This window comes from Coregonus lavaretus (assembly GCF_964263955.1).
Source record: "Coregonus lavaretus genome assembly, chromosome: 8".
NCBI classification, from domain to species: domain Eukaryota; kingdom Metazoa; phylum Chordata; class Actinopteri; order Salmoniformes; family Salmonidae; genus Coregonus; species Coregonus lavaretus.
Genome location: NC_139995.1, coordinates 23,694,943 through 23,720,196, shown reverse-complemented (window position 1 = coordinate 23,720,196; position 25,254 = coordinate 23,694,943). Strand labels below are relative to the sequence as shown.

At 43.8% G+C, this 25,254-nt stretch overlaps 1 protein-coding gene across 1 annotated transcript in view; it reads right to left on the bottom strand.

The window, feature by feature from the left end:
• Window positions 1-8,019, bottom strand: part of LOC311134299 (rap1 GTPase-activating protein 1-like) — a gene marked incomplete at both ends in the record, with an annotated part of 58,046 nt that extends 50,027 nt beyond the window's left edge. The window contains 2 exons of the mRNA XM_084167934.1: window positions 6,048-6,083; window positions 7,933-8,019. Coding sequence (XP_084024060.1) covers window positions 6,048-6,083; window positions 7,933-8,019 — 123 coding nt within the window. The remainder of the gene's footprint in view (window positions 1-6,047; window positions 6,084-7,932) is intronic.
• Window positions 8,020-25,254: the final 17,235 nt, after the last annotated feature.

Sequence of the window (25,254 nt, the reverse complement as noted above, 5' to 3'; positions counted from 1 at the left end):
CAGAGAGAAAGAGAGAACGAGAGAATTAGAGAGAGCATACTTAAATTCACACAGGACACTGGATAAGACAGGAGAAGTACTCCAGGTATAACCAACTAACCCCAGCCCCCCGACACATAAACTACTGCAGCATAAATACTGGAGGCTGAGACAGGAGCGGTCCGGAGACACTGTGGCCCCATCCGAAGAAACCCCCGGACAGGGCCAAACAGGAAGGATATAACCCCACCCACTCCGCCAAAGCACAGCCCCCGCACCACTAGAGGGATATCCCCAACCACCAACTTACAATCCTGAGACAAGGCCGAGTATAGCCCACAGAGGTCTCCACCACAGCACAAACCAAGGGGGGGGCGCCAACCCAGACAGGAAGATCACGTCAGTAACTCAACCCACTCAAGTGACGCACCCCTCCCAGGGACGGCATGAAAGAGCACCAGCAAGCCAGTGACTCAGCCCCTGCAACAGGGTTAGAGGCAGAGAACCCCAGTGGAGAGGGGAACCGGCCTGGCAGAGACAGCAAGGGCTGTTCGTTGCTCCAGCCTTTCCGTTCACCTTCACACTCCTGGGCCAGACTACACTCAATCATATGACCTACTGAAGAGATAAGTCTTCAGTAAAGACTTAAAGGTTGAGACCGAGTCTGCGTCTCTCACATGGGTAGGCAGACTGTTCCATAAAAATGGAGATCTATAGGAGAAAGCCCTGCCTCCCGCTGTTTGCTTAGAAATTCTAGGGACAATTAGGAGGCCTGCGTCTTGTGACCGTAGCGTACGTATTGGTATGTACGGCAGGACCAACTCGGAAAGATAGGTAGGAGCAAGCCCATGTAACGCTTTATAGGTTAACAGTAAAACCTTGAAATCAGCCCTTGCCTTAACAGGAAGCCAGTGTAGGGAAGCTAGCACTGGAGTAATATGATCAAATTTCTTGGTTCTAGTCAGGATTCTAGCAGCCGTATTTAGCACTAACTGAAGTTTATTTAGTGCTTTATCCGGGTAGCCGGAAAATAGAGCATTGCAGTAGTCTAACCTAGAAGTAACAAATGCATGGATTAATTTTTCTGCATCATTTTTGGACAGAAAATTTCTGATTTTTGCAATGTTACGTAGATGGAAAAAAGCTGTCCTTGAAACAGTCTTGATATGTTCGTCAAAAGAGAGATCAGGGTCAAGAGTAACGCCTAGGTCCTTCACAGTTTTATTTGAGACGACTTTACAACCATCAAGATTAATTGTCAGATTTAACAGAAGATCTCTTTGTTTCTTGGGACCTAGAACAAGCATCTCTGTTTTGTCCGAGTTTAAAAGTAAAAAGTTTTCAGCCATCCACTTCCTTATGTCTGAAACACAGGCTTCTAGCGAGGGCAATTTTGGGGCTTCACCATGCTTCATTGAAATGTACAGCTGTGTGTCATCCGCATAGCAGTGAAAGTTAACATTATGTTTTCGAATAACATCCCCAAGAGGTAAAATATATAGTGAAAACAATAGTGGTCCTAAAACGGAACCTTGAGGAACACCGAAATGTACAGTTGATTTGTCGGAGGACAGACCATTCACAGAGACAAACTGATATCTTTCCGACAGGTAGGATCTAAACCAGGCCAGAACTTGTCCGTGTAGACCAATTTGGGTTTCCAGTCTCTCCAAAAGAATGTGGTGATCGATGGTGTCAAAGGCAGCACTAAGGTCTAGTAGCACGAGGACAGATGCAGAGCCTCGGTCTGACGCCATTAAAAGGTCATTTACCACCTTCACAAGTGCAGTCTCAGTGCTATGATGGGGTCTAAAACCAGACTGAAGCATTTCGTATACATTGTTTGTCTTCAGAAAGGCAGTGAGTTGCTGCGCAACAGCTTTTTCTAAAATTTTTGAGAGGAATGGAAGATTCGATATAGGCCGATAGTTTTTTATATTTTCCGGGTCAAGGTTTGGCTTTTTCAAGAGAGGCTTTATCACTGCCACTTTTAGTGAGTTTGGTACACATCCGGTGGATAGAGAGCTGTTTATTATGTTCAACATAGGAGGGCCAAGCACAGGAAGCAGCTCCTTCAGCAGTTTAGTAGGAATAGGATCCAGTATGCAGCTTGAAGGTTTAGAGGCCATGATTATTTTCATCATTGTGTCAAGAGATATAGTACTAAAACACTTAAGTGTCTCTCCCGATCCCAGGCCCTCGCAGAGCTGTGCAGATCCAGGACAGCTAAGCCCTGGAGGAATACGCAGATTCAAAGAGGAGTCCGTAATTTGCTTTCTAATGGTCATGATCTTTTCCTCAAAGAAGTTCATGAATTTATCACTGCTGAAGTGAAAGCCATCCTCTCTTGGGGAATGCTGCTTTTTAGTTAGCTTTGCAACAGTATCAAAAAGAAATTTTGGATTGTTCTTATTTTCCTCGATTAAGTTGGAAAAGTAGGATGATCGAGCAGCAGTGAGGGCTCTTCGGTACTGCACGGTACTGTCTTTCCAAGCTAGTCGGAAGACTTCCAGTTTGGTGTGGCGCCATTTCCGTTCCAATTTCCTGGAAGCTTGCTTCAAAGCTCGGGTATTTTCTGTATACCAGGGAGCTAGTTTCTTATGACAAATGTTTTTCGTTTTTAGGGGTGCAACTGCATCTAGGGTATTGCGCAAGGTTAAATTGAGTTCCTCAGTTAAGTGGTTAACTGATTTTTGTCCTCTGACGTCCTTGGGTAGGCAGAAGGAGTCTGGAAGGGCATCAATGAATTTTTGTGTTGTCTGAGAATTTATAGCACGACTTTTGATGCTCCTTGGTTGGGGTCTGAGCAGATTATTTGTTGCGATTGCAAACGTAATAAAATGGTGGTCCGATAGTCCAGGATTTTGTGGAAAAACATTAAGATCTACAACATTTATTCCATGGGACAAAACTAGGTCCAGAGTATGACTGTGGCAGTGAGTAGGTCCAGAGACATGTTGGACAAAACCCACTGAGTCGATAATGGCTCCGAAAGACTTTTGGAGTGGGTCTGTGGACTTCTCCATGTGAATATTAAAATCACCAAAAATTAGAATATGATCTGCTATGACTACAAGGTCTGATAGGAATTCAGGAAACTCAGAGAGGAACGCTGTATATGGCCCAGGAGGCCTGTAAACAGTAGCTATAAAAAGTGATTGAGTAGGCTGCATAGATTTCATGACTAGAAGCTCAAAAGATGAAAACGCCATTTTTTTTTTTGTAAATTGAAATTTGCTATCGTAGTGCCGTAGTGCCCCTGGTCTGGTCTAGCCCCACTGGCTGGAGCTGGACTGGACTTCGGTGGAGCGGATTGCTCAGGCTCCGGTGTGGAGCAGCTGACCAGTACCTGACCAGGCACCGGTGAAACGGGCACGGGCTGGCGATGCGCACCACAGGTTTGGTGCGGGGAGCAGGAACAGGCCGGACCAGGCTGGCGACGCGCACCATTGGCTTGGTGCGGGGAGCAGGAACAGGCCGGGCCGGGCTGGCGACGCGCACCACTAGCTTGGTGCGGGGAGCAGGAACAGGCTGGACCGGGCTGGCGATGCGCACCACAGGTTTGGTGCGGGGAGCAGGAACGGGCCAGGCCGGGCTTGCGACGCGCACCATTGGCTTGGTGCGGGGAGCAGGAACAGGCCGGGCTGGCGACGCGCACCATAGGCTTGGTGCGAGGGGAAGGAACAGGCCGGGCCGGGCTGGCGACGCGCACCATAGGCTTGGCGCGATGGACAGGAACAGGCCGGACCGTACTGGGAACAAACACCACTGGCCTTACACGGGGATCAGGAACGGGCCGGACCGGACTGGCAATACACTTCAGTACCTCTCGCCGTGCCTCTACATTTTCCTTCCCTCTATACACCAATGGCTCCCGTAACCCGGTGGCCTTCTCTCCTCGTCCACCAACTCGCCCCTTATCTGCCTCCAGTGGCCCCGTCGTCCCTGCCATGTGCCCCCCCCCCTAAAAATTTATTGGGGGTGCCCCTCGCCTGTCCGACGACTGCCCGGTTGGCGCCGCTTCTCCTCTCCTGCCTGGGCACGCTGCTTGGTCCTGTATTGGTGGGATCTTCTGTCACGATCGTCGGATATAGAGGACCAAGGCGCAGCGTGGAAGGTGAACATACTTATTTATTAAATGATACACGAACAAAACAACAAATCGATACGTGACATCCACAGGTGCAAAACACAAACCAACACGGAACAAGATCCCACAAACACTGTGGGAAAACCACCTGACTACATATGGTTCCCAATCAGAGACAACCAGCCACAGCTGATACTCGTTGCCTCTGATTGAGAACCACTCTGGCCAACATAGATATACAAAACTAGACTAGACACAACGAGCACAAAACATAAACTCTACACACCCTGGCTCAACTTAACAGAGTCCCTAGAGCCAGGGCGTGACAATTTGGGCCTTGTCGGGTGTCTGTAGGATATTCTTCGCGGCCGCCTCGTTGAAGAAAAAATCTTCATCCAATACAAGGTGAGTAATTGCTGTCCTGATATCCAGAAGCTCTTTTTGGTTATAAGAGACGATGGCAGAAACATTATGTACAAAATAAATTACAAGTAACGCGGAAAAACACACATAATAGTACAATTGGTTAGAGGGATGTAAAACGGCAGCCTTCTTCTTCGGCGCCATCAACTCAACTCGCTGTGTTTGGAGGAGGAGGAATGCTGCCTATGACCCCAAGAACACCATCCCCACCGTCAAACATGGAGTTGGAAACATTATGCTTTGGGGGTGTTTTTCTGCTAAGGGGACAGGACAACTTCACCGCATCAAAGGGACGATGGACGGCGCCATGTACCGTCAAATCTTGGGTAAGAACCTCCTTCCCTCAGCCAGGGCATTGAAACTGGGTTGTGGATGGGTATTCCAGCATGACAATGACCCAAAACACATGGCCAAGGCAACAAAGGAGTGACTCAAGAAGAAGCACATTAAGGTCCTGGAGTGGCCTAGCCAGTCTCCAGACCTTAATCCCATAGAAAATATGTGGAGGGAGCTGAAGGTTCGAGTTGCCAAACGTCAGCCTCAAAACCTTAATGACTTGGAGAAGATCTGCAAAGAGGAGTGGGACAAAATCCCTCCTGAGATGTGTGCAAACCTGGTGGCCAACTACAAGAAACGTCTGACCTCTGTGATTGCCAACAAGGGTTTTGCCACCAAGTACTAAGTCATGTTTTGCAGAGGGGTCAAATACTTATTTACCTCATTAAAATGCAAATCAATTCATAACATTTTTGACATGTGTTTTTCTGGATTTTTTTGTTGTTATTCTGTCTTTCACTGTTCAAATAAACCTACCATTAAAATGATAGACTGATAATTTCTTTGTCAGTGGGCAAAAGTACAAAATCAGCAGGGGATCAAATACTTTTTTCCCTCACTGTAATTGTTTATGTTCTATTCTCTTTTATTATTTTCTTTTGTAGTGTATTATGTTGTGCTTTTATGTTTGTGGATCCCAGGAAGAATACAGTAGCTGCGGCTTATGCAACAGCTAATGGAGATACATATAAACTAAACTAAACTAAACTAAACACACGTCATTGAGCCAATCAGAGTCAGTAAACTAACTGAAACAAAAGCAGTTAACAGGCCCAGTGCTTTCACTCAAGGAGCTAATTGGTCACTTTACTCTGTTCCAACAGGGACAGTTTATAGCTTAGAATTAGCTTTGCTACACATAGAGATAGAGACTTTGATAGGCTCTTAAAGGCTGATAGCTCTTTGAGCTGATAACGTAGATAAAGAGGGAATATTCCAATACAAAGTGCTCGCATGTATTATGCAGTATTGTAGTAGCACTCATAATTTATCATTTCTATACTCTACTATGCTGTGCTCATCAAATGAATAAGAATATGATCTGGCTTTGTCTCCTAAACCCTAACTGTGTTACACAACAAATAAAGCACAAATGTAGTAAACAGGAAACAGAACAAAGACACTTTAGAAACTCGGCCTCTCAGAGCACAGAGAAACTACAAAGAAGACAAAGCAGTGAGTATAGTATACAGCAGAGATCTCAGACCACTTACTGTACCTGCATCCTCTCGATCATTGCAAATAGGTCCGAGGTCTGAGGGAGAGAGACAGACAAATCGAAGAGGGAGAGTGGTTTACTGGCTGGTAAAATATGCTGGCTCTGCAGTCTTCTTCACATGAGATTTATCTTGTGTTCATCCCAACACATTTGTGGATATGGAGCTGGGAGTGTTGTTGATCCGATCCCTATTTTCTTTACAACCTGCCTCTGACTCCTCCATGGCATCGATGTGCTGCACTTCTTTCCCAGGCCTGTCACACCACCCCAGCACAACACTAGCCTCACTGAGACTCCATTCAGTATTCACTGAATTGCTCCTCCACACAGGAAATCAATCTCCTGGAAACACATATATATTCCTCTGAAGGAGTGCAGCCCAGTGCCTCTAAAGGCGGTGGAGGAATATTAAGGCTGCAAACAGCCACTAACCACCTCAGCTGACTTCCTGGGACTGTGTGTTTACTCTGGACACTCAGGGTGTGTTGATGCGTGACTGTAATACACTTAGCCCATTAGATCAACATGGAATGGGGAGAGTAGACATAAGGTAGCAAATGAAAACAAATTAGATACCTGGCTTTACAAACTGGTTCTAATATTACCCTCCATCTGCCAGCCCTGTTCATTTCTAATCAATAGAAGTCTACTGTACAACTCCTGCAGGAAGTGAGGCAGAGATCCATCAGATTCAGCCTCCTCTAACCAAAAATCAACACCAATGCTGTAACCTCATTACAAACTCCATTCACTATCAGCTCCCATTAACTGCAGGATCCATTCTATCCCAGATAAGAGAAACTCATAAACAGAAAGAATACCTACTGGCAGGCAGTTGTACTCTGCCGAGGCCTGCGGGATCTATTCTATCCAAGATAAGAGACACTCACATAGAGTAAGAGAAGGAATACCCACAGCCAGCAGTTGTTCTCCACAGAACCTACTACCCTGATGCTGGGCAGCTCCACCCCGACCAAACGCATCGACTAGGGAAGTTACCAATTAAAGACTTTGTGAGCTAGAGCGTTAGATAGCCAATGATAGCCCAGCTTGTTGTGCAGCAAGGCCCTCTCTGTACCATGTAACAAACGTGGACTGGGGTGTCAAGCTAATGTTTCCACATGTCAACATAGATTTACTATGGGCATACCAGGACTTACTAAAGGGGTGCATACACACACTACTCACATACACACATACTGACCAACACTGGCTTGTCTCAATAAAGCCATGGGTGCAACACATTGTTCCCTGTGTGAACAAACAGTGTCATATGATACGCTGGCATATCCTACTGCCGCCTTGAAAACAAACATAAGTGCAAACCAACATGGACCAAATTACCAGTGAGGATCGGAACACAAAACTGAGATATTATGGTTTTCCATTAAAAAATATTCACCTCACCAACACCTCTACCAAATCTGTGACTGTGCAGTAATAACCTAGCCTACACGTGTGGGATGACTGAACTCTCTGCCAGAGACAAACAGACCATTGAGAAGTGCTGACATGGTAATGAGTAACAGTGATGGAACTGGAAACTGCACTAAAGACCAACCCTGACCTAATGGTCTCCTATACTAGCCTCTCAACTGTCTCTGAAGCTACTGTAAACTGAGTCCTACCAAAACCAAGCAAACCAAATGAGTTGATCACACATCTGTCATGTTCAACCAATCTCTGTCCACATGAGAAATCAACAGATTAATATGAATGATAAGACACACCTGTGCCTTCAAGTGAGAACAGCTGTTCTGACTGCTACAGAGTAATGTCTAACAGATATGCATTTAGAGTAACACTATACTGTAAGATATCTAAGATCACAATGATCTGCACTACAGTATCTCTCAGTCACTTACCCATAAGAATAAATACTTACATTGCTGTGTCGTCTCCTCTGGCCCCGTGTAATAACCGCAGGACTGAGGAACACCTGGCCACTCTTAGTCATCCTGAAGTCAGTCATAACTTCAAAACTCAGACTCCAAAAAACAGTGTACTGGTATATTTGTCTCTCTGTGTGTATAGTGACCAGATGGTCAGAGGCCTGACTACTTCTGCCACTTTACACTCTGTATTCTACTGTCCCTAAAAACACAATAGGAACTGCTGCTGCTGTGTCTCATGTCTAAATAGCTCTGCATGTCCATTAGAACGCATGGGTGTGTCTGTATGTACTATATCTGTGTGAGCATGTGCCTGACTGTAAAGATCCTCCCCCTTCTCTTCCTCTTTTCACACACTCTGTCTGTTCTCTAGGAAGTAGAGAGGGAGAGAGGCACTGCAGTTCTCCACCTCCCACTGTGAATAACTATGCCTCTGAAGGGCTTACTCGCCCTTCCTCTCTCGCTTTGTCCAGTTCTCTTTTTTACCCTTTCATATGGTGAGAATACTGTCTTCCTCTTTCTGTTCTTCCCCCATCTCTCTCTCAATTCAATTCAAATGGCTTTATTGGCATGGTTGACATATATTTATATATATTATATTTATATTTTAGTCATTTAGCAGACGCTCTTATCCAGAGCGACTTACAGGAGCAATTAGGGTTAAGTGCCTTGCTCAAGGGCACATCGACAGATTTTTAACTTAGTCGGCTTGGGGATTAGAACCAGCGACCTTTCGGTTACTGCATAGGTTTACACTGCCAAAGCAAGTGAAATAGATAACAAACAAAAGTGAAATAAACAATAGAAAATGAACAGTAAACATTACACTCACAAAAGTTCCAAAGGAAGAGAGACATTTCAAATGTTCTCTCTCTCTCTCTCTCTCTCTCTCTCTCTCTCTCTCTCTCTCTCTCTCTCTCTCTCTCTCTCTCTCTCTCTCTCTCTCTCTCTCTCTCTCTCTCTCTCTCTCTCTCTCTCTCTCTCTCTCTCTCTCTCTCTCTCTCTCTCTCTCTCTCTCTCTCTCTCTCTCTCTCTCTCTCTCTCTCTCTCACACACACACACACACACACACACACACACAGACATCTGAGGACAAAAGCACCATTAACTCATGAACAATCATCAGAGGCCTTTCCCACTCTACAGCATTTCCCCAATAAATGTACTTCAAATAAAGCTTGTTTCTCCACCACACACTACAAACAACGACAGAGTCAAACGGTCTAGCTAAATCCAATATCACACTGGTGATTTGTGATGTTTTATTTGTGCTAACCATGACTGTGTTTTTGTATTTTAATGTGTATATATTATAATTATTTTTGTGTATAATGTGTATATTTATATAGTATTATACAGAGCACATTTGGAATAGAGACCTAGGTCTCAATGTCTTCCCTGTTAAAATAAAGGTTAAATAAACACTGTATTGAATATATCAAGAATACACATTGTCTAAACTACCATACACACGGCTGTCAAACTATGCAAACATACAGTCCATGAGTGCCATAGTCCACACATCCACTGAGCTAAACACATATCATAAATACAAATGTTGTACATACAGTAGTCTGTGCTCAAAACTGGCTTATTTACACGGCAGAAGTAAAGTAAGTCCACATTCCAGTCTGAATAATGTGTATAAACTGCCTTCCATGAACCCAAGAAGCAAATGCTCAATTTATTGATGTGCTCTGTAAAGCCACCAAAATACATTAATGATTTTGTAGGAAAACACACTGTATAGGCCAGGGTTGGGCAACTGGCGGCCCGCGGACCAATAAATAACATTTAAAAAACTCAGTCGGGGTCTCAACTTACTGTTGAGAGTTAGAATAGCCAAGGGGGATGAGTACTTTTGCAAGGCACAGTATTTGGCCTTAAGTTTGAGGTTTTTGTCCTGCTGTGAATTTGTCTCCAAGTGTCTGTTGGAAAGAAGACTGAACCAGGTTTTCCTCTTATTCCTCTTGTTGCAAACAGGATGCATGTTTTGGAATATTTTTATCCTGTACAGGCTTCCTTCTTTTCACTCTGTCATTTAGGTTAGTATTGTTGAGTAACTATCCATCCTAAATCTTCTACTATCACAGCCATAAAACTCTGTAACTGTTTCAAAATCACCATTGGCCTCATGGTGAAATCCCTAAGTGGTTTCCTTCTTCTCCGGCAACCGAGTTGGGAAGGACGCCTGCATCTTTGTAGTGACTGGGTGTATTGATACACCATCCAAAGCGTAATTGATAACTTCACCATGCTCAAAGTGATATTCAGTGTCTGCTTTTTTTATTTTCACCCATCTACCAATAGGTGCCCATCTTTGCAAGGCATTGGAAAACCTCCCTGGTCTTTGTGGTTGAATCTGTGCTTGAAATTCACTTCTTGACTGAGGGACCTTACAGATAATTGTATATGTGTGGTACAGAGAAGAAGTAGTCATGTTAACCACTATTATTGCATCCATGCAACTTATTATGTGACTTGTTAAGCACATTTGTATTATTGTACTTATTTAGGCTTGCCATAACAAAGGGGTTACTATTGACTCAAGACATTTCAGCTTCTTATTTGTAATTAATTTGTTTAAAAAAAAGATTTAAAAAAAATCCACCTTGACATTATGGGGTATTGTGTGTAGATCACTGACACAAAATCTCAATTTAATACATTTTAAATTCAGGGTGTAACAAAACAAAATGTGGAAAAAGTCAAGGGGTGTGAATAATTTCTGAAGGTACTGTATACATTAATGATTGACATTTAAACACACTGAGAGAGAATACATCTTTATTGCCATTGAAAGTAGCGAAAGTAGCCTACACACAAAAGCAATCAGCTGCAGTTTGATGCAAAAACAAAAAAGCAAACAAAATGGTGCAGTTTGAGGCCATGTGGCGGAGAGTGATGCGGGCGCTGAAGATGGGGGTGTGAGCAAGTGGGTCTGGGCAGGGGGGATGTTATGGATGTTTGTGAGCATCATGGATGTGGATGTTTTTTATTGTAAGAAGAAAAAAAAGCTATCAGGAAGAGGAAGACAGTTGTGCTACTGTACCTACAGTGTATTGGGAAAGTATTCAGACCCCTTGACTTTTTCCACATTTTGTTACATTACAGCCTTATTCTAAAATGGATTAAATTGTTTTTTCCCCCTCATCAATCAACACACAATACCCCATAATGACAAAGCAAAAACAGGTTTTTGAAATTTGTGCACATTTAAAAAAAATAGAAAACGAAAATATCACATTTACATAAATATTCAGACCCTTTACTCAGTACTTTGTTGAAGCACCTTTGGCAGTGATTACAGCCTTGAATCTTCTTGGGTATGACACTACAAGCTTGGCACACCTGTATTTGGGGAGTTTCTCCCATTCTTCTCTGCAGATCCTCTCAAGCTCTGTCAGGTTGGATGGGGAGTGTCGATGCACAGCTATTTTCAGGTCTCTCCAGAGATGTTTGATCGGGTTCAAGTCCGAACTCTGGCTGGGCCACTCAAGGACATTCAGAGACTTGCCCTTAAGCCACTCCTGCAATGTCTTGGCTGTGCTTAGGGTCGTTGTCCTGTTGGAAGGTGAACCTTCGCCCCAGTCTGAGGTCCTGAGCGCTCTGGAGCAGGTTTTCATCAAGGATCTCTCTGTACTTTGCTCCGTTCATCTTTCCCTCGATCCTGACTAGTCTCCCAGTCCCTGCCGCTGAAAAACATCCCTGCAGCATGATGCTGCCACCACCATGCTTCACCGTAGGGATGGTGCCAGGTTTCCTCCAGACGTGACGCTTGGCATTCAGGCCAAAGAGTTCAATGTTGGTTTCATCAGACCAGAGAATCTTGTTTCTCATGGTCTGAGAGTCCTTTAGGTGTCTTTTAGCAAACTCCAAGCGGGCTGTCATGTGCCTTTTACTGAGGAGTGGCTTCTGTCTGGCCACTTTACCATAAAGGCCTGATTGGTGGAGTGCTGCAGAGATGGTTGTCCTTCTGGAAGGAACTCTGGAGCTCTGTCAGAGTGACCATCGGGTTCTTGGTCACCTCCCTGACCAAGGCCCTTCTCCCCCGATTGCACACTTCTTCCATTTAAGAATGATGGAGAACACTGTGTTCTTGGGGACCTTCAATGCTAAATACATTTTTTGGCACCCTTCCCCAGATCTGTGCCTCGACACAATCCTGTCTCAGAGCTCTACGGATAATTCCTTCGACCTCATAGCTTGGTTTTTGCTCTGACATGCACTGTCAACTTTGGGACCTTATATAGACAGCTGTGTGCCAATGAATTGAATTTACCACAGGTGGACTGCAATCAAGTTGTAGAAACAGCTCAAGGATAATCAATGGAAACAGGGTGCACCTGAGCCCAATTTCGAGTCTCATAGCAAAGGGTCTGAATGCTTATGTAGATAAGGTATTTATGTTATTTATTTGTAATAACATTTTAAAAGAATCTAAAAACCTGTTTTCGCTTTGTCATTATGGGGTATTGTGTGTAGTTTGATGAGGGAAAAATATATTTAATCAATTTTAGAATAAGGCTGTAACGTATCAAAATGTGGAAAAAGTCAAAGGGTCTGAATACTTTCCGAATGCACTGTATGTGGTCATAACTTACCACTTTAGTCATATTTTGACTTTGTTTTCCATTGACATCAATTATAAGTAAAAATTCAACTCAAGTGGAAGTTAGAATTCACCCTGGATGTGGGAAGTGAATGTTACAAACAAATCAAAACCGTTAAAATCTCAGCTCACTGTCAAATGCACGGTGTAGCTTTCAATGTAAACCATGTGGAAACCATGCATACACACAGAGAGGGGATGTGGGCTGAATGATAAAAGGGAAATACTGTAGAGAAGTAATAACAGCATAGTGAATAGATAACAGCTCTCTTTCTCAAGCCCCAACATCATATTGAGAGTCCAAGTACACTTTACCTTTATTCCCTTTTACAAGTCCATTAAGCACTCTAGGTTAGTGCCCTAGGATAGATGCAATAACAAGCCTCTCTCCCACTGAGGCACTCTCACTGCCCTCCCTGGCCTGGGGGTCTAAACGCTACCCATCTTTGTTTACTGACTTGATTACCAGAGCTATGACCTTCCCTCATACCCTAAATATAACAGTGTGGCACAGCCTCAGTGACAAAGCGCCTGATCGGCCCAGGGCCTGAGGGAGAGACGATTCACTGTGGCTCATCTGATATCAATGAGTTATAGAGCAATCACATTGACCCTATTGACCATGAATCAATGACTACGATCACTACAAGGCTGTTGCATACAAGGACATGAACACTTTCAGCTATTCCTGACTATTTCAGTAGTGTTATAAACACATAGTATAATGGAAGGGATGTTGGTAAGATCTGACAAACTGGGCTGAGGAAGACGGACCTGAATCCCTCATCACCACTGTAACCCATAGCCCACAACACAACTTTCAGCTCACTCCCACCACTTACTCCAATACCAGATCCCTGAACTTCCCATCACAGACCTGTGGAGAGACCTGCCAATGCTTTGGCCACGACACTCTTCCGTCCACTCCTCTGCAATCATGTCCTCTGATTGACTAAAGGAGTGTGCAGTGTGTACAAAAGCCAATTGGCACGGGCCAGAGAAAATGCATCAGGATCCATTCATTGTGGCCGTCAGCAGCAGACTCCCGCATGACCTTCCTCTGGCTAGCCGAGCTGAGGAGCACAAAGAGGCCTCAGTCTCCACTGCAGCAGCTGCTCTGGTCTGTTCTCCTCTGGTCTTCACACATCCATCCATCAGAGGGATTGACTGATGCAGAGGGCAGCAGTGTCTCCAGGACCACCACCACCAGAGAGACATCTGCAGGCACTGTGCCCCAGCACACAGCAGTGGGAATATGGAACGATAGACACTACGGCAATACAGTCTGGACCAGGAGCATTTACCGGATACAGCTCTATTGAAGTACTCTGTGATTTATATTCTGCTGAATATGTTTTATATAAGAATGCAATGCATAATCATGGATATTATGCATGACTATAATGGACAGCTTCTTGGCTGGGCCACTCACCTATAAACGTGTGCATTACTGCAGACCTAATCATTGAGTATTCCTCATGTCCAAATGAATCACATCAGTTGTGTTCATAGAGCAGCATAAATGAATCACCATGAGAGTGAGTGACTCATCTGAGTGAGTGACAGTGGGTTTACAAAGGTTGAGGAGGGACCATTAGAATCTAGACCACTGGAACTGTTTACCTCACTCTAATACTCCAACTCCCTCCAGGTCCATAATGTGAAGGGTAGATGTGGGTCTTTAAGAGACAGATATTCTTTATGAGACTTTAGCTATGTGCCTATGATGAGCTGGGATCCAAGAGCCAAAACAGTATGCTATGAAATATTTATTTCTATATGTACAATTTATAGTATTCTGTAAATCTCTCAGCCCCAGCATCATACAACTATTTAAGGTGTTTTGCCAGTGCACCCACTAGCAACTTCAGGACTATAAAATAAAAGCTTTGTCCTTGGCTGTTGGAATAACCTATGCATTATTTTATCAAAAGTAATAGATCATAGTCCCCCTCATACAATAGCCTTGATAATTACTTTTGTTTATGACTTCAATGAATAGCAGACATAACCCCAGGAGCTTGTGGTATATAGGCCATCACTCAGTGTGAGTGATGTATCAGATCAGACTGTCCACTAGACTGGAGCTAGAGCGATCTCATTGGTGACACCTTTCACCTGTACACAGAGCAGCACAAGGGAACACAACACAGAGAGGAGTGGGGCTGAATAGAAAACAGGAGAGAAAGAGACAGGTAAGAGAGAGGCTTGTGAAGAGAGGTAAGAAGTCATGGCTGAATAGAAGAGCTGACAGGGTTGGTGCAGTGGGCGGTTTGGACCCCACTCTTACCTTTGATAACGAGCGAGTGCGAAACGAAGGGTGGGAGTGCGACAGCGAGGGCTCTAGTGTGTTAGAGATATGAGGAATCCTTCCATCCTGTTTCCTGTGGGGCACAGAGGAAAAGTCAGAGTCATTGACATTTATATATCATGACATTATGTGGGTACGATTAGGGACTATTACAGTTGAAAAATCAGGTTAGGTTGTTTTTGAGTGGAACATCTCTGGTAGAGATCATAGACATGGTGGTGTGAATTCTGGCCATTATAGAGTTCCAAGTTTGGCCCTCGCCACATTAGAGAGAGGAGCATGCTAACACTGTTGGTCATGTGACTGAGCTGAATGTCTTTCTAGTCTCTCCACAGTAAATACTTGGGGTTAAACCAGACTTGTTTTTCTGCCTTGTTCCACTGGCCTACAGTGTTGTTTCCTGAGCCTGTGAAGTGGTGAGGACAGGCTATAACTAGGGCTGTCAGGAAACTGGGATGTCTGAACCATTGAAATAGAACTACTAAGTAATTCTAATTCTATGATCTGAACAACACAGAGGGAAAAGGGAGGTTAAGATCTCCTACTCCCTTCCTCTGCCTGATCACGTTTTCTCTGGTGACAGGATCTTATTAGCAGCCTAACCAGAGCTGTATACTGAGTCAAAACATGTTACTTCACACAACGCCTCACAAAGCACTCAACTGCTGGAATGACTGGCAGTCAGGCTTTTAACGGCCCATATAAAATCAATTAAAGAGCCTCTCTGCATTCTGCACACAAACCTTGAGCAGAGGGCACCATTGCTGAGCCTTTAAGCAGGAAGTGCTCTATTAACTTTAGCTGTCTTTTGAAAAAAATTTAGAAAAAATTATTTCACCTTAAATTCCTATTACTAACAACTCAAATAAGAATTTCCAACATTTATTTTTTGCACCTTGATGTTTTTTTGGTGCAATAACAGAGCTCTACATTTAAGTCATTTAGCAGACGCTCTTATCCAGAGCGACTTACATGAGCAATTAGGGTTAAGTGCCTTGCTCAAGGGCACATCAACAGATTTTTCACCTAGTCGGCGCGGGGATTAGAACCAGCGACCTTTCGGTTACTGGCACAGCGCTCTTAACCACTAAGCTACCTGCCGCCCCAGCTACCTGCCGCCCCTACCAGGCGGTTGAGAAGTTAAAAGAAGGTCATACCAGCAATGCCACATTAGAATTGCAATTTGCATAGCATTTTTACTAATTTCAACAATATTACAAAAATTACTTTAGGTCTGCTTTAATGGCTTTTATAGGTAGGTAAGCATTGTTAAATAATGATTATGGTAATTTTGTATGTCCAAACATGAATATTCAGTTACATTGAAATGAATACGCTTTCAGGTGGTGTATAGTGCAATGTAGGGGTACGAACGTTTAAACGTTAAAAAGTTTAAACAAAATTGGGATCCTTAACGTTAAGAATTTTTTTTTTCCGTTTTTTCCCCCACAAAATTAAAATCACAGTGCCGCTGACTCGCCTACTCTTTCTTTTCAGTATAGATGTGAGTGTGTGTTCAGTCTTCGGTCTGATGCGTGTAGAATATCCCAGCCTATTCATTGATGATAGGCCCTGCTTTCCAGAAGTTGCGAGACATTGCAAGGCAAGAAATTGAGAAAAAAAGCATTCCATTGCAAGATCCCATTCTAAAGGCACCTTAAGACTCTTAGACCATGAGAAACAAGATTCTCTGGTCGGATGAAACCAAGATTGATCTCTTTGGCCTGAATGCCAAGCGTCACGTCTGGAGAAAACCTGGCACCATCCCTACAGCGAAGCATGGTGGTGGCAGCAGCATCATGCTGTGGGGATGTTTTTCAGTGGCAGGGACTGGGAGATTAGTCAGGATCGAGGGAAAGATGAACGGAGCAAAGTACAGAGAGATCCTTGATGAGAACCTGCTCCAGAGCACTCACGACCTCAGACTGGGGCGAGGGGTTCACCTTCCAACAGAATAACAACCCTAAGCACACAGCCAACACAACGTAGGAGTGACTTCGGGACAAGTCTCTGAATGTCCTTGAGTGGCCCAGCCAGAGCCCGGACTTGAACCCGATCAAACATCTCTGGAGAGACCTGAAAATAGCTGTGCAGCGACACTCCCCATCCTAACTGACAGAGCTTGAGAGGATCTGCAGAGAAGAATGGATGAAACTTCCAAAATACAGGTGTGCCAAGCTTGTAGCGTCATACCCAAGAAGACATGAGGCTGTAAGGTGCCAAAGGTGCTTCAACAAAGTACTGAGTAAAGGATCTGAATACTTATGTAAACGTGATATTTCAGTTTTGTATTTTTAATGAATTTGCAATCATTTCTAAAAACCTGTTTTTGCTTTGTCATTATAGGGTATTGTGTGTAGCTTGATGAGCAAAAAAAGCAATTTAATCAATTTTAGAATAAGGCTATAACGTAACAAAATGTGGAAAAAGTCAAGGGGTCTGAATACTTTCCAAATGCACAGTATCTCCAGAAAAGGTTTTGTGTCGGCATTTAAAAAACCATAGTGTACCCTACTACAGTGAGGAAAAAAAGTATTTGATCCCATGCTGATTTTGTACGTTTGCCCACTGACAAAGACATGATCAGTCTATAATTTTAATGATAGGTTTATTTGAACAGTGAGAGACAGAATAACAACAACAAAAATCCAGAAAAACGCATGTCAAAAATGTTATAAATTGATTTGCATTTTAATGAGGCAAATAAGTATTTGACCCCTCTGCAAAACATGACTTAGTACTTGGTGGCAAAACCCTTGTTGGCAATCACAGAGGTCAGACGTTTCTTGTAGTTGGCCACCAGGTTTGCACACATCTCAGGAGGGATTCTGTCCCACTCCTCTTTGCAGATCTTCTCCAAGTCATTAAGGTTTCGAGGCTGACGTTTGGCAACTCGAACCTTCAGCTCCCTCCACAGATTTTCTATGGGATTAAGGTCTGGAGACTGGCTAGGTCACTCCAGAACCTTAATGTGCTTCTTCTTGAACCACTCCTTTGTTGCCTTGGCCGTGTGTTTTGGGTCATTGTCATGCTGGAATACCCATCCACGACCCATTTTCAATGCCCTGGCTGAGGGAAGGAGGTTCTCACCCAAGATTTGACGGTACATGGCCCCGTCCATCGTCCCTTTGATGCGGTGAAGTTGTCCTGTCCCCTTAGCAGAAACCCCCCCCCCCCCCCCCCCAAAGCATAATGTTTCCACCTCCATGTTTGACGGCGGGGATGGTGTTCTTGGGGTCATAGGCAGCATTCCTCCTCCTCCAAACACGGCAAGTTGAGTTGATGCCAAAGACCTCGATATTGGTCTCATCTGACCACAACACTTTCACCCAGTTCTCCTCTGAATCATTCAGTTGTTCATTGGCAAACCTCAGATGGGCCTGTATATGTGCTTTCTTGAGCAGGGGGACCTTGTGGGCGCTGCAGAATTTCAGTCCTTCACGGCGTAGTGTGTTACCAATTGTTTTCTTGGTGACTAAGGTCCCAGCTGCCTTGAGATCATTGACAAGATCCTCCCGTGTAGTTCTGGGCTGATTCCTCACCGATCTCATGATCATTGCAACTCCACGAGGTGAGATCTTGCATGGAGCCCCAGGCCGAGGGAAATTGACAGGTCTTTTGTGTTTCTTCCATTTGCGAATAATCGCACCAACTGTTGTCACCTTCTCACCAAGCTGCTTGGCGATGGTCTTGTAGCCCATTCCAGCCTTGTGTAGGTCTACAATCTTGTCCCTGACATCCTTGGAGAGCTCTTTGGTCTTCTGATTGATTGATTGCTTCTGTGGACTGGTGTCTTTTATACAGGTAACAAGCTGAGATTAGGAGCACTCCCTTTAAGAGTGTGCTCCTAATCTCAGCTCGTTACCTGTATAAAAGACACCTGGGAGCCAGAAATCTTTCTGATTGAGAGGGGGTCAAATACTTATTTCCCTCATTAAAATGCAAATCAATTTATAACATTTTTGACATGCGTTGTTCTGGATTTTGTTGTTGTTATTCTGTCTCTCACTGTTCAAATAAACCTACCATTAAAATTATAGACTGTTAATTTCTTTGTCAGTGGGCAAACGTACAAAATCAGCAGGAGATCAAATACTTTTTTCCCTCACTGTAGATATAACTTAATTGCCCAGCCCTAGCGGTCATACATATGTAATAGGAAGAAAACTGATTTTAAAAATGGCTGTTTAAACGTTAAGCAAAATTGTCCATCTGTCACATCCCTAGTGGAACGTCCCTCAAAATGCTTTTCTTACATTTCAAATGATCCAGGTTCTTCCACCATGTTTCCCACATGTTCAGACTACATTGTGAGATAATATATGACAAAGAGCAGTTTTTATTACTATTATTGGCATTATTTTATAGGCGACCTTAAGTCTGAATATTGATTAATTGACCACATTGGTCATGAAATGTGCTCTAACCAATTTATGTTGCCTAATATAGTGTGTTGTCAACAATTCAATCATATTTTTCACCATATCAACCACCTGGTTGAACACTTTTTTACAAAATTATTGCTTTTTAGCCTTTTTACATTTTAACTATTTATTTTCATATGCCAACTCTTCAAGGTCTCTACTAACAGGAATGGTGCAATATTAATCCCTCGCCAACTGAATTCCTGCCTTTTAGCTCATATCTTTGGTGACTGATTTTGAGTTCTTACAGCCTTCTGAGTGGGCAAAGTTAGAGTGCCACAACAATGAACTGCAACAACCCAAAAGGATACAAATTATATACACTGCTCAAAAAAATAAAGGGAACACTAAAATAACACATCCTAGATCTGAATGAATGAAATAATCTTATTAAATACTTTTTTTCTTTACATAGTTGAATGTGCTGACAACAAAATCACACAGAAATTATCAATGGAAATCAAATGTATCAACCCATGGAGGTCTGGATTTGGAGTCACCCTCAAAATTAAAGTGGAAAACCACACTACAGGCTGATCCAACTTTGATGTAATGTCCTTAAAACAAGTCAAAATGAGGCTCGGTAGTGTGTGTGGCCTCCACGTGCCTGTATGACCTCCCTACAATGCCTGGGCATGCTCCTGATGAGGTGGCGGATGGTCTCCTGAGGGATCTCCTCCCAGACCTGGACTAAAGCATCCGCCAACTCCTGGACAGTCTGTGGTGCAACGTGGGGTTGGTGGATGGAGCGAGACATGATGTCCCAGACAGTGGCGGCTCCTGAAAAAATTCTCAGGGGGGGCAATTTTTCTGATGATTTAGGTGACCTACACACATTTAAAAAAAGATATGTCCAGCAACAACATGAAGACAGGGGCAGCATATAAGTCAATACCAGAAGCATTTATTGACTGATCTCAAAAGTGTTGGCTTACCAGGGTTGGTGGAGCCCTCAGTTTCATCTTTGCCTCGCAAAGCTAACTCAAACACTCCGCAAAACTTCACACACTGGATTAGCCGGCTGAGGATGTGGCGGTTCTTGCTAATGTCGTAGTAAATATATTTGTTATAGTGAATATGGAATATGATATGTTGAGTAAAATGTTGTGCTAAGATCTATTTAGGTCAGGAGCTGGTTATAAGTTCTGTTCCTATCCAATAACAATGGACAAAAGGGTCCTATCTTGTCAGCCTTGTCAGCAGGTGGCCAAGGACAACACCCACGCCATAGGCCTCTCAGTTCTTCCAACTCACGAGTTCTTGCTCTGAGGACACACACACACACACACACAAACACACACACACACACACACATCATCACTGTTAAACACACACACACACACACACACACACACACACACACATCATCACTGTTAAACACACACACACACACACACACAAAAATCCCCTCTCTTAGGCTGAACATTTGAAGACAGAGAACCCGACTCAGAGCCAATGCAACAGTGACAGTAGCCTGGAGGGGACCTCGCCCAACTCATCAGGACCAATCAGAAGATCAGAACTACTAGATTCAACCTACTTCATTTATTGCATAAAATGTCTGCACACAATGTTTCGGGGCTCTCTTCAGATAATAATAATAATAATATGCCATTTAGCAGACGCTTTTATCCAAAGCGACTTACAGTCATGCGTGCATACATTTTTGTGTATGGGTGGTCCCGGGGATCGAACCCACTACCTTGGCGTTACAAGCGCCATGCTCTACCAGCTGAGCTACAGAAAGTGGATACTCATGGATGCGCATCGCAATTGTAAAATGTCAACACAATTGGAGACACCACGTCATTTTTGGAGACATGTTATTGACAGTAAACTATTGTAGATGCGACTGCTAACTAAATAAAACATTTTAGCTGGCTAGCTAATCATCTTAGCTAAATGTGGGGCAAACAATTCAGTTATTTACCGTTAATTTGAGGGATTGGGGTGAAAGAAATCGAGTTACATAGTGATACTTTACGATATACTGTATTGACAATATCGCAATATTTTAGCGCTAGTTGGCTGTACCTGCACCAAAACACCATTATTGTTCCTTCATAGCTTGTTCTCAATCTTTTCACATTGGGAGCCAATTTGTTTTCAGCACTTTTATTTCCATGACTGATCAAAACTCGTTCTCATGGCTTTCTGATCCCTCTGCAACAGACATATGGTGCGCAATAAAATCACAGTATCGAATCGCAATACGTATAGAATCATGAGACTCGCAATGCTGATGCATATATCTTATCGTGAGGTTCCTGGCAATTCCCAGCCCAAGTTCATTTGCCACAACAAATCTCTTCGCTAGCAAACGCGATGTCTTCTCCAAAACGGCAATGTGTCTCCAGCAATGTTTACTTTTTTGACGTTCTATGGCATCTCCACTTTCCAAGCATATATGACCACATGTAATATTTTGGTAAGTGATGCAAATAGTGAACTATGTAGGGCCAGGATGTAAAATATATGTAGCTGCAGCAATTTCTCTTATCTGATATGGTAAGTAATGGGGCTTAATTTATAGCTCCCTAAGAGTTTGACGAACGGGTCCGTGCACGCGATTCCAGATATCTTTACCTCTGAATAAACTGCCTTTATTATACCATATCCACCCTGTCCAAAGTCTCTACTTGGTCTCAGTTCTCCAGTAAACTTGTGATTATCAACACTAACCTCATCGTTGTGGCGGCGGACAGCTAGCCTGTATCCCTCATCAAGTTGAGTGGCAATGTTATTTTTCCGTTCGTACCAATTTTTGGAAAATCCTCGGGTGTAGGACTTTCCGCCTTTAGTAGAAACCTGTTGAATTATTAAATTTGGTCTGGGAGGTCCTAATTGTTTCGTTGCCAATTTATCTTCATTTGTTCGCCGACAAAAAGGAACTTCTTTCAAAGACACAATCCGCTCTTTTCTCAGTTACGTTCATGGTTACGTTACGTTACGTATGACGAAAGCGCGTAAGTGCAAGCCCTCAGACACCCATAGAGATTGTATTGAAGGCTCTGAAATTTGAAAAAAATAGATTTTACATTAGAGGCTATGAGAGACTTCTGGGCGATTTTCAACCTGACTGAAATCGCCCCAAAAGGGGGGGGAGCCATTTGAAGCACGACTTTAGCCTGATTCGACATTTAGTGGCAGTGTGGCACTGTGGCAGATCAGACGTATAGATTACAACACTGATAACTACTGTTGCCGTGATATAATTGATTAGAAAAAAAATCCCTTCCTTTTCCCGTTTGGCAGTGCGTCGCCCATATCGCCCTATTGAACAGGCCGCCCCTGGTCCCAGATGTGCTCAATTGGATTCAGGTCTGGGGAACGGGCGGGCCAGTCCATAGCATCAATGCCTTCCTCTTGCAGGAACTGCTGACACACTCCAGCCACATGAGGTCTAGCAATGTCTTGCATTAGGAGGAACCCAGGGCCAACCGCACCAGCATATGGTCTCACAAGGGGTCTGAGGATCTCATCTCGGTACCTAATGGCAGTCAGGCTACCTCTGACGAGCACATGGAGGGCTGTGCGGCCCCCCAAAGAAATGCCACCCCACACCATGACTGACCCACCGCCAAACCGGTCATGCTGGAGGATGTTGCAGGCAGCAGAACGTTCTCCACGGCGTCTCCAGACTCTGTCATGTCTGTCACGTGCTCAGTGTGAACCTGCATTCATCTGTGAAGAGCACAGGGCGCCAGTGGCGAATTTGCCAATCTTGGTGTTCTCTGGCAAATGCCAAACGTCCTGCACGGTGTTGGGCTGTAAGCACAACCCCCACCTGTGGACGTCGGGCCCTCATACCACCCTCATGGAGTCTGATTCTGACCGTTTGAGCAGACACATGCACATTTGTGGCCTGCTAGAGGTCATTTTGCAGGGCTCTGGCAGTGCTCCTCCTGCTCCTCCTTGCACAAAGGCGGAGGTAGCAGTCCTGCTGCTGGGTTGTTGCCCTCCTACGGCCTCCTCCACGTCTCCTGATGTACTGGCCTGTCTCCTGGTAGCGCCTCCATGCGCTGGACACTACGCTGACAGACACAGCAAACCTTCTTGCCACAGCTCGCATTGATGCGCCATCCTGGATGAGCTGCACTATCTGAGCCACTTGTGTGGGTTGTAGACTCCGTCTCATGCTACCACTAGAGTGAAAGCACCGCCAGCATTCAAAAGTGACCAAAACATCAGCCAGGAAGCATAGGAACTGAGAAGTGGTCTGTGGTCACCAACTGCAAAACCAGTCCTTTATTGGGGGTGTCTTGCTAATTGCCTATAATTTCCACCTGTTGTCTATTCCATTTGCACAACAGCATGTGAAATGTATTGTCAATCAGTGTTGCTTCCTAAGTGGACAGTTTGATTTCACAGAAGTGTGATTGACTTGGAGTTACATTGTGTTGTTTATGTGTTCCCTTTATTTTTTTGAGCAGTGTAAATTGATGTAGGAGTGCTGGGGGAGTTGACCAATCAAGTTCAAGTGAAGATGTTTTTCATATCCACTTCTAAATCCATTGTCAAAACATGCTCTACCAGCCAGTTGAGAATTATAGGGTTAAAGGGTTAAGGAGTAAGGATTGTCACAACAACCCATCTCTGGTTGGCATGGGAAGGTATGTAAACTAGCTAATATGTAAATCCCCCCCACACACACACACACTCACAGCACATACGGTCGTATGCATGAACACGCCCCGTATGCACACACACACACACGCATGCACACACAGACACACACACATTTCCATCACATGGCACAGGGGGTGGTTTGGAGGTTCAACAAGCCTATTTACCAAGTGGTCTTGTTTCTCAGAAATACTTTATCTGCAAATTGCAGCTCTACTCTGAAGGGTTCCCTGCCCATTAACCCTGCTGCATCCCTCAGTGCACACCACTGAACATCACTGACAATACACTGTTGAACTGGAGCAGAGGTGTATGAATACATTTCTCAATCTACTCTATAGCCTTTAGCTACGCCCACTTTTGGCAGCACTTCCACATTCCGATTAGCCAGTCCGCCTACTTCCTGTAACACTGGAAACTAGCTATCTACTTGTCTGTCGCAAAGTTGTTCTACACTCGGTGCATATTATCAAAATGTGATGTCAGGTTTGAAGATGTAATTACTATTTAGCTAATGTTATTGAACACATCAATAACACGTGAGTGAATTAATTAATTGGACAGCTCAAATCCATTAGTTAGCGAATGTTAGCTAGCTAGTGAATTAGCTTTAGCCATTCATGTTATTTTGCTAGCTAGCTAGCTATTAAACTACTGTGGATATATTTTTTGGTATCTAGCTAGTTATAGCTGATTTAGAAACTGTGGCTGAAGTCTCTACTCAAGTAACTAGCTAACTAGCTTTTCTTGGCTAGAATGGCTAACATTAGCTTGGTCTTGTCTAGGAATCAAGAAGAGGGAAATATGCAAGATGGGATGTGTACAGCCAGAGAGGATAGGCAAAGCAAGAGGGATAACTGTGGGCAAAATCTTCTTCTCCAGCAAGTGGCTTTTTTTTTTTTTTTTTCACTCATCAAGCGAATACTTTTTGTATGGAGGTCAATGAGGGCGTGTCAAATTTGGTCAACAAAAATGTGTATGCTACGTGAGGCTTATTTGATCTAATAGAAGTTTCGTAATGCTTAGGTTGTTACGAGTGTACTGATATACGTAGGACACGTGACATCCCGGCAACTTTGAGAAAAAACACATTATATCGGAGTTGTTCCTCTTGTTCACATGCGTATCTGCCCTCTCATTGGCTAGAATGGTCCCACCTGATCTTGCTTCTTCCCGACTACCTTGCTATTTTAATTGTATAAGTGGCCACTTGAGTATCTGGTCAATATAATGGATAATCTGTGGTACAGCTGTCTGTGTTGTGCCAAGACGATGTGAGAGCAAGCTGCTGCAAAGATCAGAAGGTTAGGTGCGACCTAGGTAGATTTCAATGCATAATCTT